Raw genomic sequence first — 15453 nt, forward strand, 5'->3', positions numbered from 1 at the left:
CACATCGGTGGTCTCCTACATAAATCATCAGGGGGGTCTGCGTTCGCGCCCGTTATACAAGCTGGCTCGCCAGATCCTTCTATGGTCCCAGGGGAAGCTTCTTTCATTAAGGGCGATCTATATCCCAGGGTATTTGAATCAGGGGGCAGACATCCTGTCGAGGCAGGGGCCGAGGCCCGGGGAATGGAGACTCCACCCCGAGGTGGTGGAGCTCCTTTGGAAGCATTTCGGTCGTGCCGAGGTAGACCTGTTTGCTTCCAGGGAGACATCACACTGTCATCTGTGGTTCTCTCTAAGCCATCCAGCCCCTCTGGGGTTGGACGCTATGGTTCAGGCGTGGCCGAGGTCGCGTCTGTACGCCTTTCCCCCGATTGCTCTGCTCCCAGGAGTTCTGGAGAGGGTTCGCCGAGACGGGGTCAGCCTTTTGTTAGTAGCCCCGTTTTGGCCGGCCCGAGTGTGGTTTGCGGACCTTGTGTCTCTCCTCGACGGCTCTCCTCTGGAGATTCCGATCAGGAGAGACCTTCTCTCTCAGGCGAGTGGGTCGATCCTTCACCCCCGCCCAGAACTGTGGAAACTGTGGGCCTGGCCTCTGAGGGGGTCCAGCTCATAGGTGCAGGTCTCTCAACCGAGGTTGTTGAGACCATTCTCCACTCCAGAGCTCCATCCACGAGGAGGTTATATGCCTTGAAGTGGAAATTATTCACTTCTTGGTGTGGAGTACATCAGCTGGACCCAGTTAACTGCCCGGTGGGTGCAGTGCTGGAGTTTCTGCAGGAGCGTTTCTCCACAGGGCTATCCCCCTCCACACTAAAGGTGTATGTGGCGGCTGCTTACCATGTCCCTTTCAGTGGAGTCTCTTTGGGGAGACACCCGTTGATAACACGTTTCCTTCGTGGTACTTTGAGGCTGAGGCCGCCAGTTCACACGAGGGTGCCATCCTGGGATTTGGCCATCGTTTTGGAAAGTCTCTCCTTGGCTCCTTTCGAGCCCATTGAAGAGGTTTCTGAGAAGTTCATCACTCTTAAAACTATTTTTCTTCTCGCTATTTCGTCTCTTAAAAGGATTGGAGACATTCAAGCACTTTCGGTTGCTCCCTCGTGCCTGGAATTTTCGCCTGGGATGGTGAAAGCCTTTCTTCATCCTAGGCCTGGCTATGTTCTTAAGGTTCCTACCAATGTTCCTAGACCTATAGTTCTACAGGCCTTCTGTCCTCCTCCATTTGCGTCGTCAGACCAGGAGAAACTTAATTTACTCTGCCCAGTTAGGGCCCTAGATGCGTATGTCCACAGAGCTGCCCTGTGGAGGAAATCGGAACAACTGTTCGTTTGTTTTGGACCACCCAAGAAGGGGTGTCCGGCATCTAAACAGAGGATGAGCAAGTGGGTGGTTGAGGCCATCTCACTTGCTTACGAGTCGGCTGGTCAGCCTTCACCTTTGGCTGTGCGAGCTCATTCTACTAGGAGTATGGCTGCTTCTAAAGCTCTCTTATCAGGAGTTTCTCTACATGATGTTTGTGATGTGGCAGGCTGGTCCTCACCGCATACCTTTGTCAGGTTCTATGACCTGGACTTCAGCTCCACCCCTGGGGCGCAGGTGCTTTCATCTGCTAGTGCGCTCTAACTTCACACGACGGACACTTGCTCTTATGGCGACGTGGGTATTAGCGTTCCCACAGCGTTTGACGCAGCTTGAGTTCCCTTGAAAGGGAATGTCTCGGTTACGTATGTAACCCTAGTTCCCTGAATAGGGAACGAGACGCTGCGTCGTTCTGCCATACTCCCAGCATGCCCGTGATCTACTTGCTTCAGGCCTATCAGAAGCTTTCGCTTTTGTGATTTTGGGGTGCTTTATAGTTTCCTGGTCGATGACGTCACCCGCCTATGAACAGACTTTAAACGCGAAACCTGTGAGAACGCTGATGGCGTGCACATGCGTATTACGAGTTCAGTCTATTGGTATGTGCGTTTGAATATATGTGCGCAGGTTTGTAATTCCCTACAAATCAAGCCTTAAAAAACTACTTGTCTGGCCTTAAAGGGGTCATATAATGGTACATGCACTTTTACAAGTTGATTGTACTGAAATGTGTGTTGGCAGTGCCTGTACACAACCATCATAAAATGATAAAATCCATCCAGTGTTTTTTTCTTTAATCTCCTCGTTTTTCTGTTTTCCCCTCTCTCAAATCAAGCCGTTCGACCGTGTGACGTCACAAAATCGACACCCCTCCCACGATTGTTGATTGACAGCAGTGTTTCAACACAGACCCGCCCTCGCTCGTGAGCGAGCTGTCAATCATAGTCCGCGCAGACCGGCGCGGTCATTGTTGATATGCTGGAGCACTGTCTATGAGCAGAATGGCGTCTAAGCGATTATGGTGTTCTGTTCTTGGGTGTAATAACGAACACAGCAGTCAATTTGATATTCCTAAATCCGAACCGCTGAAGACGCAGTGGCTGAGTTTGTTTTCGAAGGGAATATTCCCCACGATCAACGTCAATGCTTTCATGTTTGCGCGAATCATTTCACCAGACTGCTTTACAAACGAGGGTCAGTAACGCTATAAAGCTGGTTTTGCTAAGAAGCTGCTCCTGAAAACAGGATTGGTACCAACTATTCGTGTTCCTGCTGCACCTCCAGAATAACTGAAGTGAGTGTAACGTTTTATTAACCTTTATATTAATATTTATATTAATCGTTGCAAATCGCTTGCACGCTTCACGATGAATGCGGCTGTTTACACTCAGGGTACATTACGGCATGTTTTCTATGTACGAAGTCCTCAATATAATTCATAATCCCACGTTTATAATGAACAACGCGTTATGGTTATTGTGTTACAAACGGTGTACGCACAGAACAGAGGGGCGGGGTGCGCAAAGCTCATTATCATTTAAAGACACATGCACTTAAACGGCGTGCTGAAAACAGAGCTGTTTTTGACCAGGGAAAATCAGTGTTTTCTTACAATACTAATGAGAATTTTTAATTAAAGTATATTACAAACTTTTAATTTAGACCCTAAAGAATCATATTAGCTTGTACAAAAATGGCATTATATGACCCCTTTAACAATTTTGATACAGATTTGTGTCACTTCGGGGTAGATATGCGAACCGAATTTTCCCGACAACGCTTTATCTGTAGAGTGGTAAAGGGATCCTCCATAAGGAGAAACTAGTTGGCACTTCAGCACCCCGCTATGGGTCCAGGCGCAGGTCCTTCATCAGATCTGGATACGGCCTGGATACGGTCTGGATCCGGCAGGCTGCGTGAAAACCTCGGGATAAACAAAAACACTAAAATTAGCGTAGGTGCCATTCTTCTTATGATGTAACGAGTACATCAGGATTTATGGGAAGTGTTCCCGGTTCCGGCTGACCTGATCTATGCAGCCTAACATTGAATTATAGAAGTCTGTAATGTGTTATATGTATGCTAGGTCAAAGAGATGTGTTTTTAGTCTAGCTTTGAACTGACAGAGTGTGGTGCTAAATAGGAGAAGGATCTACCGCCAACAGTCGATTTTGATATTCTAGGTATTATCAACTGGCCAGAATTTTGAGATCGCAATAGACGTGAAGGACTATAATGCGTTAAGAGCATGCTCAAGTACTGCGGAGCTAAACCATTTAGTACTTTGTAAGTAATCAGCAATATTTAAAAATTTATACGATGTTTAATTGGGAGCCAATGCAGTGTTGACAGAACCGGGCTAATATGGTCATACTTCCTGGTTCTGGTAAGAACTCGAGCTGCTGCGTTTTGAACTAGCTGTAGTTTGTTTATTAAGCGTGCAGGGCAACCACCCAATAGAGTATTACAATAATCTAGCCTTGAGGTCATGAACGCATGAACTAATTGTTCCGCATTTGTCAATGAGAGCATATGGCGTAATTTAGATATACTAGTGCAAAATGCCCATGCAAAATCAGTTTTTGTGTGTGTTTTTAGTAATTGTTGGTTTGGTGCCCGTGAAAGAGACTGTGACCGCATTGAATTCAGGGAGCAGGCTAGGTTACTACAAATGATGGCCGTGAATAAAATATAATATTCAGAAGTAAACAGTATAGTTGACAGGTTACTACAAATGATGGCCATGAATAAAATATAATATTCAGAAGTAAACAGTGTAGCTGACAGTGTTTATGTCAGAATGTTTATTTTTAAACCACAACCTTCTAAGTTCTTCTTTTACCGATATATTTAAGAAAACGCTATGCTTGAGCAAACAGCTTGTGAATAGGCAACTACAAATGATGCCCGTGAAAGAGACTGTGATCGCATTGAATAGGATATGTTTAGTTGGTGAATAGCATAGGCTACTATTACACAGTAGCGATAACGTTAAGCGCACCAGACACACAGACACACACACAGACAGACACACAGACAGACAGACGTTCCTGTAATTTATAGATAGATTTTTAAGATGGAAAAATGCGGTTTTACAGATACTAGACACGTGACTTTCAAATGAAAGATTGGTATCAAAGAGCACACCCAGGTTCCTAACCGACGACGAAGACTTAACGGAGCAGCCATCAAGTGTTAGACAGTATTCTAGGTTATTACGTGAGGAAATTTTTTGTCCAATAATTAGAATCTCTGTTTTTTCAGAATTTAATAGTAGGAAATTACTAGTCATCCAATTTTTTATATCAGCTATGCATTCTGTTAATTTTGTGAATTGGTAAGTTTCGTCTGGGCGTGAAGAAATATAGAGCTGAGTATCATCGGCATAACAGTGAAAACTAATGCCATGCTTCCTAATGATATCTCCTAAGGGTAGCATGTACAGAGTGAACAGCAACGGTCCTAGTACTGAGCCTTGTGGTACTCCATACTGAACTTTTGATCGATAAGACATCTCTTCATTTACTGCTACAAACAGATAACGGTCAGATAAGTATGACTTAAACCATGCTAATGCAATTCCACTAATGCCAACATAATTTTCGAGTCTATTTAAAAGTATGTTGTGGTCAATAGTGTCAAATGCAGCACTAAGATCGAGTAAAACTAATAGAGAGATACAACCACGATCGGATGATAAGATCAAATCATTTGTGACTCTAATGAGAGCTGTCTCGGTACTATGGTACGGTCTAAATCCTGACTGGAAATCCTCGCAGATATAATTTCTTTCTAAAAAGGAACATAGTTGTGAAGATACTGCCTTTTCTAGTATCTTTGACAGAAAGGGTAGGTTCGAGATAAAGTCATTACTGCTGTGTTGCTTGGAAATTTCTGGGCTTGAAGCTTTCTTTTTCGTTAGTTTAGCCACTGTTTCAAATAAATACCTAGGGTTTTGTTTATTTTCTTCTAATAGGGTTGTAAAATAAGCAGATCTAGCAATTTTAAGGCCTCTCTGTATGCAATCGAGCTCTCTTTTGTTTTCTTCCAGTTGCGCTCCATTTTTCTGGCTGCTCTCTTAAGGGCCTGAGTGTGCTCGTTGTACCACGGCATTGGACTATTTTCTTTAATCTTCTTTAAGCACAACGGAGCAACTGTGTCTAAAGTGCTGGAAAAGAGAGAGTTAAAAGTTTCTGTTGCAATATCGAGTTCTTCTAAGCTATCTGGGATGCTGAGATGATGAAACTGATTAGGAAGATTATTAATAAAGCAATCTTTAGGGGCAGAAGTGATAGGTCTAACATATTTATAACACGGAGTCGGCTTTGCAGCCTTGGCTAAATGTAATTTACACGAGACTAGATAATGATCTGAGATGTCATCGCTCTGCTGCAGAATTTCAACGGCATCAACATTTATTCTGTGTGATAATATTAGATCTAGAGTATGATTACAACAATGAGTAGGTCCTGACACGTGTTGTCTAACTCCAATAGAGTTCAGAATGTCTTTAAATGCCAATCCCAATGCATCTTTTTCATTATCTATTATGTATATTAAAATCACCAACAATTAGTACTTTATCTGCAGCCAATACTAACTCTGATAGAAAGTCAGCAAATTCTTTGATAAAGTCTGTATGGTGCCCTGGTGGCCTGTATACAGTAGCCAGCACAAATCTCAAATGTGATTTGTCATTTACACTATATATTTTTACATTAAGCACCAACACTTCAAAAGAAGTATATTCAAAACTAGATTTCTTTGTGATTTTGAAAATTATCTATCTATAAATTACAGAAACGTCTGTCTGTCTGTGTGTCTTTCTGTCTGTGTGTGTGTGTGTGTGTGTGTATGTCTGTTATTTGCATATCTCTCGAACCGTTAGTCCGATGGATTTCAAACTCGACAGGTGTCTCGCTACGGGCACGAGTAAGTGCAGTGCCAAGTTTGACGTTGTTTGGATGAAAAATGCAAAAGATATTGTTAAATATATTGTGGTTTAAAAATAAACATTCTGACATTAGAGGGTTGTATTGGTCAAAGAAGCCCCAAGAAGGCTGTGGTTTAAACATAAACACTCAGTCAGCTACACTGTTTACTTCTGAATATTATAGTTTGGTTCCAGAACGTGATAAATCCATTTTGATTAATTTGAGTAAAAATGTGTTTTCTTTACCAAGAAAGTGGCAAGATGAAAACCACTATTTTCTTTCAAACTTTCACATAGCATCTTTATCAAATCCAGATTTTGATTTTCAAAGATTTATTATAAAAACTTTTAATATTTTCCCCCAAAAATGCAATAAATTCATGACACTTTTTTTTTTCAAAATGCAATTAATTTATTGAATCAATATAAAATTTATTTTTTATCATATTGCAACTGTTGAAATCAGCCATCGCTAAGAAATATTTCCTGAACTTTTTTGACGGCGATCAGCTCACAAAAACTGATTTTGCACGGCCACTTTGCACTGCTCCCTGAATCAACGCGCTTATTCATTTGTGGATGTAAACTGAATCTATAAGTCAGCTATGCTGTTTACTTCTGAATATTATATTTCATTCTGGTGCGCTTAACGTTATCGCTACTGTGTAAATGCTATTCACCAACTAAACATATCCTTTTCAATGCGTTCACAGTCTCTTTCACGGGCATCATTTGTAGTTGCCTATGCACAAAATGTTTGCTCAAGCATAGCGTTTTCTCAGAGTTCACTGTGTGCTTTCTATCATGCACAAATAAAATTGTCACTGAACTTTTGCTGTGCAATTTTCTGCAGTTGCAGTTCTTGCAATGTGCACTCAAACACACCAAACCAACAATTACTAAAAACACACTTAAAAACTTATTTTGCACGGGCATTTTGCACTAGCTACTATAAATTACAGCGACACCTCCCCCTTTGCGTTTCAGACGAGGTTCATGTTTATAACAGTAATCTTGCGGGGTGGACTTATTTAAAGTAATGTAATCGTTTGGTTTTAGCCAGGTTTCTGTCAAACACAGCACATCTAGATTATAGTCAGTAATCATATCATTAACAATAAGTGCTTTTGAAGTAAGGGATAGAATATTCAGCAACCCAAGCTTTATCATTTGCTCATCTGTATTATAGCTGTTTTTTATTTGTTGAACATCAATAAAAATTTTAACTTTAGATGGGTTGAAACATTTTTGGGATTTCCAAATTCGGGGAACAGACACAGTCTCTAAGTGATGATAGCTAGGTGAAAGAGTCTCTATGTGATGGGATTTATCTGACCTAGGTGACGTGAGACAGCTAGAAGATGGTCGGTTTAGCCAGTCTGTCTGCTTCCTGACCTGAGCCCCAGATTGTCATGTTTTATCTCTAAGACTATGAGCCAAATTACTAGAGAGAAGAGCAGCACCATCCCAGGAGGGATGAATACCATCTCTTTTCAACAGGTCAGGTCTGCCCCAAATTTTTTTCCAATTGTCTATGAATTCTATATTATTTTGCGGACACCACATCGACAGCCAGCCATTGAGTGAACACAATCTACTGACTATCTCATCACTCCTGCGAACAGGAAGGGGGCCAGAGCAAATTACAGTGCCTGATATCGTACTTGCAAGTTCACACACCTCTTTAATATTAATTTTGGTGATCTCCGACTGGCGGAGTCGAACATCATTTGTACCGACGTGAATAGTAATCTTAGCGAATTTACGATTAGCATTAGCCAGCACTTTTAAATTTGCTTTGATGTCAGGTTCTCTGGCTCCCGGCAAACATGTGACTATGGTGGCTGGTGTCTCTATTTTCACGTTCTGTGTAATAGAATCGCCAATAAGTAGGGCACATTCAACAGGATTCTCAGTGGGTGTTTCACTGAGTAGGTAGAACCTGTTTAATGTTGTAATCGGAACGGAAGAGCAGTGTTTTTATTAATCTCCATATTAGTGTCCATATTAATCCGCTTGGCTGGATCCCTTTCCATGCATGAAGAGATCAGATCTCTGCATTCTGTGAAGAGGGGAGAGATGTCCATACTTTGTGTAACTGATCATATTATTTTAAGCAGTAATAAAAGTTGCTGTATAACCCGTCCACATGCTCTCACCTGCTGATGCCCCTTTGCTCTTGCCTGGGAATGTCTTTGCTGAACACTGAGTTGATGTTCTCCTCAGTCATAGATGGCACAGTCAGCTTTACTATCTCCCTGCATTTATCACATGTAAATCCTGTGCTGACATAGAAGGATATGCTAAACATGTTACATGAGGTGCAAGTAACAATAAGAGGAGAAGATGACATGACTTACCGTGTTTGTTGACTGATCCTACTCACCTCACTCATCCGTTAGGGGCTTACTTACGTTTTGTTGTCTGTTTACTTTTGGATTAAAGTTTGTTGAACGTTTGACGGTTCCTGCCTCCTCCTTCCTTGAGCCTTACATATTGCTAAAATTTAATTATAAATACTTTTAAAAGAAGCATGTAACATGTAATAGCTGCTTTGAATTATATAACAGTTAATTATAAATAAAAATATATTTTTTTAAATAAATATATTTTTCTTCATTTGCATGTGCATGTAAGCTGTGCTTTGACCTGTGATTGCATCTATGGATATATACACATATATACTTCCTTTCCTTACCTTTTTTCTTTTAGGTACATACGTTTTTTTCTTTACCTACTCTCTGGGTTTCTTTTGTTTCTCGTTCTTCCTCTCATGACGGTATCTTATTTCCAAACATTTTTAGGTGAGGATCAATACCTGGAACCAGTCGTGGAGGAGGATCTTTTCCATATTAATCCTCTTGGCTGGATCCCTTTCCATGCATGAAGAGATCAGATCTCTGCATTCTGTGAAGAGGGGAGAGATGTCCAATTATTATTGTAAGTGTTATACTTTGTGTAACTGATCATATTATTTTAAGCAGTAATTAAAGTTCCTGTATGACCCGTCCACTAGGGCTGGGAAAAAAATCGTTTTGATTTCAAAATCGAGTTGGTAGGTCAAATCGATTCATATTTTCAAAAAATCGATTTTTAAAAAAAAAATTCTCCCCCTCTTTGCATTCGTCAAATCTTCCTTCAGGGGTTCCGTAGCACGCTCCCTGCGGCGCAGCCCTCAATGCTTCTCGGGGGTCGATTCGAATCGTAAATCGAGTTTTTTATAAAAAATAAAAAAAATCGCAGATTTTTTTAGGGGAAAAAAATCGCCCAGCTCTACCGTCCACATGCTCTCACCTTTGGAAATGTCTTCTGTGTACCAGGGCTCATCAAACATCTGAGGGAGGTTCTCGCCAGGATACTTCCCGGACAGCATCTTGAACATCAGTACGCCTAAGGAATACACTGTTGCAGGCTTGCCATGATGATACCTTTGATGGTCGACCCACTCAGGGGGAGTATAAACTCTTGTGCCTGGAAGAAAGAACAAGATTTCGTCCATTGCAATGAATTTGTATTTCCATAGCTTTTTGTCGATTTATTCACCATAGATTTGTGGAATAACACGTAGGCTACCACAGAATTTCGAATAGGAAGACTTCTTCAAGCGTCTGCTACTACCGAAGTCTATTAATTTGACCTGCAAGGTGTTTGGGTTGATGAGCAGGTTTTCCAGCTTGATGTCGCTGTGGAAGACGCCCCTCTCACTGCATGTTCTTGCAGCAGTGACAACCTGACGCATCACGGCTTATACCGTCGATTCCTTGAATATGCTGTCATTTTGCAGGAAAAACCGCCTCAGATCTTCACATGGCGTGGGCCGCTCTAAGACCAGTATATATTCATCTGGTGTCTCGTACCAGTCCAGCAGCTTTATTATTTGAGGAACACTTGGACCTTTGTTCATAAGAACCATCATAGCGATCTCTTGTGGAAGGGATTTGCCAAATAGACCCTACAGGAGAGATAATAGTTATACAAAAGTGAGATAATTAGGGGACATGGTTTAATTTAAATGAATTACTACAGAATTATGTTCAGCATTTGGGTAAGTATAGGTTTGAAGAGTTAAGTAACTGAAATACTGGAAATAGTTACTAAAGTTTCGGTCACCTTTACTGTCGACCGGCAAAAATTTGGGTAAAGTCACGCAAATTAACCGTGCTGACTAACAGAAAGCTGCTTGGTTCAAAAGTTCATGTGCTAATGACAATGGTCCTTTTTTGACTGCATTTTGTTAAAATGTCCTATTATTAATGTGACTGTGTACTCTGAGAGAAATAAAACGAAGAGAGGAATTGCCTACTTACAACACAGACATTTTTCATGTCTTCTCTCTTCAGCACATATTTCAGTGCCACCTGTTCTCCAAGGGAAAGAAAAAATAAGTTTTTTTTTTGTTAGAATGTTTTACAATTAATTAACTATATGTGCAGAGGTCACATGATTCCAGTAATTAACCTTGATGTAACTTTTAATGAATTTAAATTCCAACTTCCAAGAGTGCAAAAAAACTACCTTTCGTGAATCAGACAAACGGATCCCTTCGTAGACAGTTCCATATGATCCATAACCCAGCTTTTTCATGATTTTATAGTGCTGCAAGATGTCCCCTGTTAAATAAAAGAGGGACATACTAAATTTACAGTATAAACCAAAAAATAAATAAATGCAGATTAAAGATAGCTGTAAAATGGACACATTATTGTGGTGCCTCAAACAACCAAAATCAATCCTCAGTTCACATTTTCATTTGGATAATAAAGACAATGTCCAGAAAAAGATGTTAAAACTGAGGTACTTTTTGCACATTTTATGAGTCATGTTGGGGCTTGTTATATAAACTGACCTGTCTTTCCCTTTGAACTTATATGGATCATTTCATCCTCATTCTTCCAAGAAATGTCATCCGATGTCGAAGCTGAGTTGTTGCTCTCCTCAGTCATAGACGGCACAGTCAGAGAAGCACTGCTGTTGTGTGAGCTGATGCCCCTTTGCTCTTGCCTGGGAATGTCTTTATCATCATCCTGGGAGAGAGAAGACACACAGCTGTGCCTGCTGTGCACTGTGTTGTTTTCCTCAATCATAGATGGCACAGTCAGAGAAGCACTGCTGTTGTGTGAGCTCACTCAAAAAAATGATTCAAGGCCTTCTTAGGTATGACACATTTAAATTGTGTTCACTTTATTTAAACATATCTAATTAGGAATAATACGTATACATATTTAATAAGTCTAACGCAAAATGTATAAATAGTGTCATCTATGAGATTTAATTTAATTTGGTTAACTCAAATTAATTTGGCTTCGGAGCGCGCCATTTGGGCATGTGCAAGACAAGCTCAGAGAAGAACATGCTCAGAGTGTGGCCGCCATTTTATCGTCTGCCGCCGCAAGAAGGACTGCAACGTCGTATTCGTTATTGGTAAGTATTATCTTGTTTGAGTATTTGTAACAAAGAATTTACCTCACTGTAAGAGGATGTGTAACTTATATCATAATTTTGAGTGAAATATGCATGCAACAGCAGTGAAAGTTATGCGAGGTGAATTGTTTTAAGTGTCCCTTCGATAGCTTAACTTACTCACGCAACGTGCAAATTCTGTGTTAGACCAGTCTAACGATCCCGAATTTGACTGTAACTGTGCAAAATTGGTTCTTAACTTATTGGCTTGCTAGCTGGATTGATATATCCGTCATAAAATGAATTAGAGGCTTGTGATCGCCGCGATTGTTTCGGCGCCGAGTCTATTTTTAGCTGCGTCACTCACTCACGCTGAATTGGCCACAGTGCGTTTTTCTTGATCAAATTTGACCTGCCTAACATGAAAAATAAGACATTTCACCATAAAATCATGAAGTGAGGGTGTTCCGTGTTTCACAATCACCATATGACATTAAGCGCTGTGGGGGGTAAATACACGAACACATCGTTTTTGTTCAAAGGCCTGTTTAAATAATTAACTAGAGGTACATAAGGTAGAACGTATATCTCAATATTAAGATTACTTTTATCATGTAAACTACCTATTTACAACATCGTAGCTGAGCTGCCCATGGTAAATCAGAGCAAGTGACAGACAGGGGTTAACCTAAAGTTAACGTTACATCAGAACACCTGAAAAATGTGACAGAATGGACGATAGTCGTCTGTTTTTGCAGTAAACACGCTATTTGATTAACGCTATAAAACGCATATTTGTTGAAATTATCGATCTATGTATTCTGTGAACTCCCATTCGTTTCTCAATTTTTTTGTAAAAAAATAGGCATCTATCTATCTATATATATAATACATACGCACTTTGATGGCGTATAATATGCACGTACCCCACACCACTAAACCTACCCAAGGGTTTACAGTGCGTAAATAGGCTATGCATGTAAAAAGTCATTTTTGCGTATCAACTGCACGATGAAACACAAAGCATGCTATAGATATGCATTTTCATGCGACTGGGTTAAATATTGCTGGTAGACAATTGTACCAAGTAAACATTTTAAATTATTTTAAAATCAATTTAATTACTTGAGAGAATTGTAAAGTGTCATATTAAGGGATTAGTTCACCTCAAAAAGCATATTTTCATACGAGTACTGGTTCCCACTCCTAATCAACATCTTCTCTTTCACAGTTTTATGAATATGACCAGGTGAACAGCAACCTCCTAGTTATAGTAAGTCATATTCAAATATTCTGATTTAGGCTACTTGTGTCATTTGTTAAATATGGTATCTTATAATACTTTTTTATTCTTCTTTTTAGGATTGTGAATGTGGCAGTGCAAAGAATGTGTCCATCGAAACTAGCTAGCAGGTATTTGTTGCTGCAGCATTTTAGGCAGACTCATCTGTGCTTTAGGGGCAGTTTTCGCTATCCATGTCCATACACAGATTGCCCATGCACGTTTAGTATATGTAGTAAGCTTCTTAATCACACGTACAAAATACATGCTAAACAGGAAACTCCAAAGTAGTGGTCGACCGATATATCGGCCGATATTTGGAATTTTTTAGATATCGGCATCGGCCGATTATTCTTTCCGTTTGGCCGATATATTTCAAAACAGTTTGTGACTGTGCATTAGCGCTTTTTTCCACTGACGCGAACAGAGCGAGCTTGAATGAACTGAATACACTGGCTCTGCTCCGCCCAGCACCGTAAGACAAGCCACTCAGAAGTGAAGCAGACATCTGACAGACACAGTAAATGACCATTCGCATTCGCTTTCTAACCTGACGCTACATTGTGTTGCACACAAAAACACTCCGGCGTCTATTCAAACAGTACCGTGATATGTCAGATCCGCAGCCCAGTGGTAGCTCCAGTGGGGGTCACAGATGTGATATAAACGAATTCAAACAAAACTGAAAACATTTTACCTCACAGTCAAAAATCCTGTGACTGGCTGTTCCTCAGATACGCGCGTTGTTCTCGGGTTGCATTTAAACTAGACGCTGTTTTCCAACGGACTCGCGCGCACGGAAAAGCTGGGTCGCGTCACTCGCGTGCATTACAGATCAGTGGTCGCGTGAGGTGGATGAGAGGAGAACACTATGTAATAATATTACGTTTGAAAATAAATCCTTGAAAATGTTATTCACTATCTACTGTATTTATTTATCCATGATTGGCGTAATATCGTGTGTAGTATACATTTTCATATGTTCATGTATGTCATGCAAATACATGTGACGGCTTGTAACGTTTTAAAGAAACAAACAAGCAAAACTAAACACATAAATCATTATTATTTAAATATACTTGAAGTAAAAACCTGTTTAAAGTAAATAGTGTAAATAAACTATGTGAGATTTATATTTAACTATGTATTGTACATAAAATGTATGTAATTTCACATATTTTGTCATTAATTTATGAATATTGTTTAGATTGGTTCATTAATGATAAATGTTATTTGTAACCTGCAGTAAGCAGCAGTAATTATTTATGTGACTGAAAAAATGACTGTAAATATTAAAGCAGACAAGAAGCTGCACTAAAACTTTATTTATTGAAGTGTTACCTTACCTTTTTGTTTACATTTTAATTTCTTAGTAAATATTTTTTATTGCAAAAAGAATTTTGCATAAATAGTATGTACAATAAATGTTCATTTAGTTTCACCAATATTCTTTATGTCTCTCATTTACTGTATTCACATGTATTGTATCGGCCTCATATCGGCCAATCGGCCAGATTGCTTTCTCAATATCGGCATCGGCATCGGCCATTAAAAATCCCATATCGGTCGACCACTACTCCAAAGCCAGAAGAATTAACAACATTACAGTGTCATGTGTGTTCATGCAAGGAGCTAGCAACATAAAGATTATTTTCAACACATAAATGGACATCTCAGGAATAATGAAACAGTTCAGTGTATGTTTGTAGGATGTGCATTTGAAAGTAATATTTACAGGACATTTAACACCCACAGATACCGGAAACACAATCCACATTCCACATTCATTAATAGACTTCAAACCCATTGTCGTCAGCCAATGCCCATGATAGAGGTGTTCAAGAATCAATGGCCAGCTCTTTTTCAGCAGAGTGAAGTAAGTAAACATGTTATGTAGTGTTTTATTTTAGTCGTTATTAGGTTCTTTTCATAGTAAGAAATTGTTTTTGTGGTGTTGTTTTTTTTTTCATTTTGAAGGTGAACGCAGAGTTCATGCAGATCACTACGAAGCCACTGCAATCAATGTTCCTACAGCTGGACCACTTGTTCTTGGAACATGACCTAAAGATAAAGACGAGTTAATAATATTGAGGAGAGGCTCTTCCACTATAGGTAACACTTCTTTCAGTAGTTTAGTTGGTATAGGATCTAGTAAACATGTTGTTGTTTTAGATGAAGTGATAAGTTTATTTAACTCTTTTTGTTCTATAGTTGTAAAGCACTGTAATTGTTCTTGCGGGGGGATAATTGAGGCTGAATTATAAGGTGCGATTGAAGATTGAACGTTTACAATTGTGGTTCTGATGTTTTCTATTTTCTCAGTGAAGAAGTTCATGAAATCATTACTACTAAACTGTAACGGGATATTTTGTTCGGGTGATGTCTGTTTATTTGTTAGTCTAGCCACGGTGTTAAATAAAAACCTTGGATTATTTTGGTTATTTTCTATTAGTTTGCGGAGGTGCTCAGCCCTGGCCGCTTT

The 15453-nt window shown here is 39.8% G+C and overlaps 1 protein-coding gene across 2 annotated transcripts; it reads left to right on the forward strand.

Annotated features, from left to right (window-relative positions):
* Nucleotides 1-11530: 11530 nt before the first annotated feature.
* On the forward strand, nt 11531-15057 carry LOC311098230 (uncharacterized protein). 2 transcript variants are annotated; one of them, XR_014609416.1, is made up of 5 exons: nt 11531-11710; nt 12921-12962; nt 13052-13102; nt 14727-14847; nt 14949-15057. XR_014609416.1 is itself a non-coding variant. In XM_084138315.1 (4 exons), the coding sequence occupies exons 1-4, from the start codon at nt 11613-11615 to the stop codon at nt 15051-15053; spliced, it is 375 nt and encodes a 124-aa protein (XP_083994441.1). In that variant the 5' UTR covers nt 11531-11612; the 3' UTR covers nt 15054-15057. The 2 variants fall into 2 exon arrangements, 1 of the variants encoding a protein (XP_083994441.1); XM_084138315.1 differs by lacking the exon at nt 12921-12962.
* The last annotated feature ends 396 nt before the right edge of the window (nt 15058-15453 follow it).

The sequence above is a fragment of the Abramis brama genome (assembly GCF_963993115.1).
Source record: "Abramis brama genome assembly, chromosome: 16".
Taxonomy (NCBI): domain Eukaryota; kingdom Metazoa; phylum Chordata; class Actinopteri; order Cypriniformes; family Leuciscidae; genus Abramis; species Abramis brama.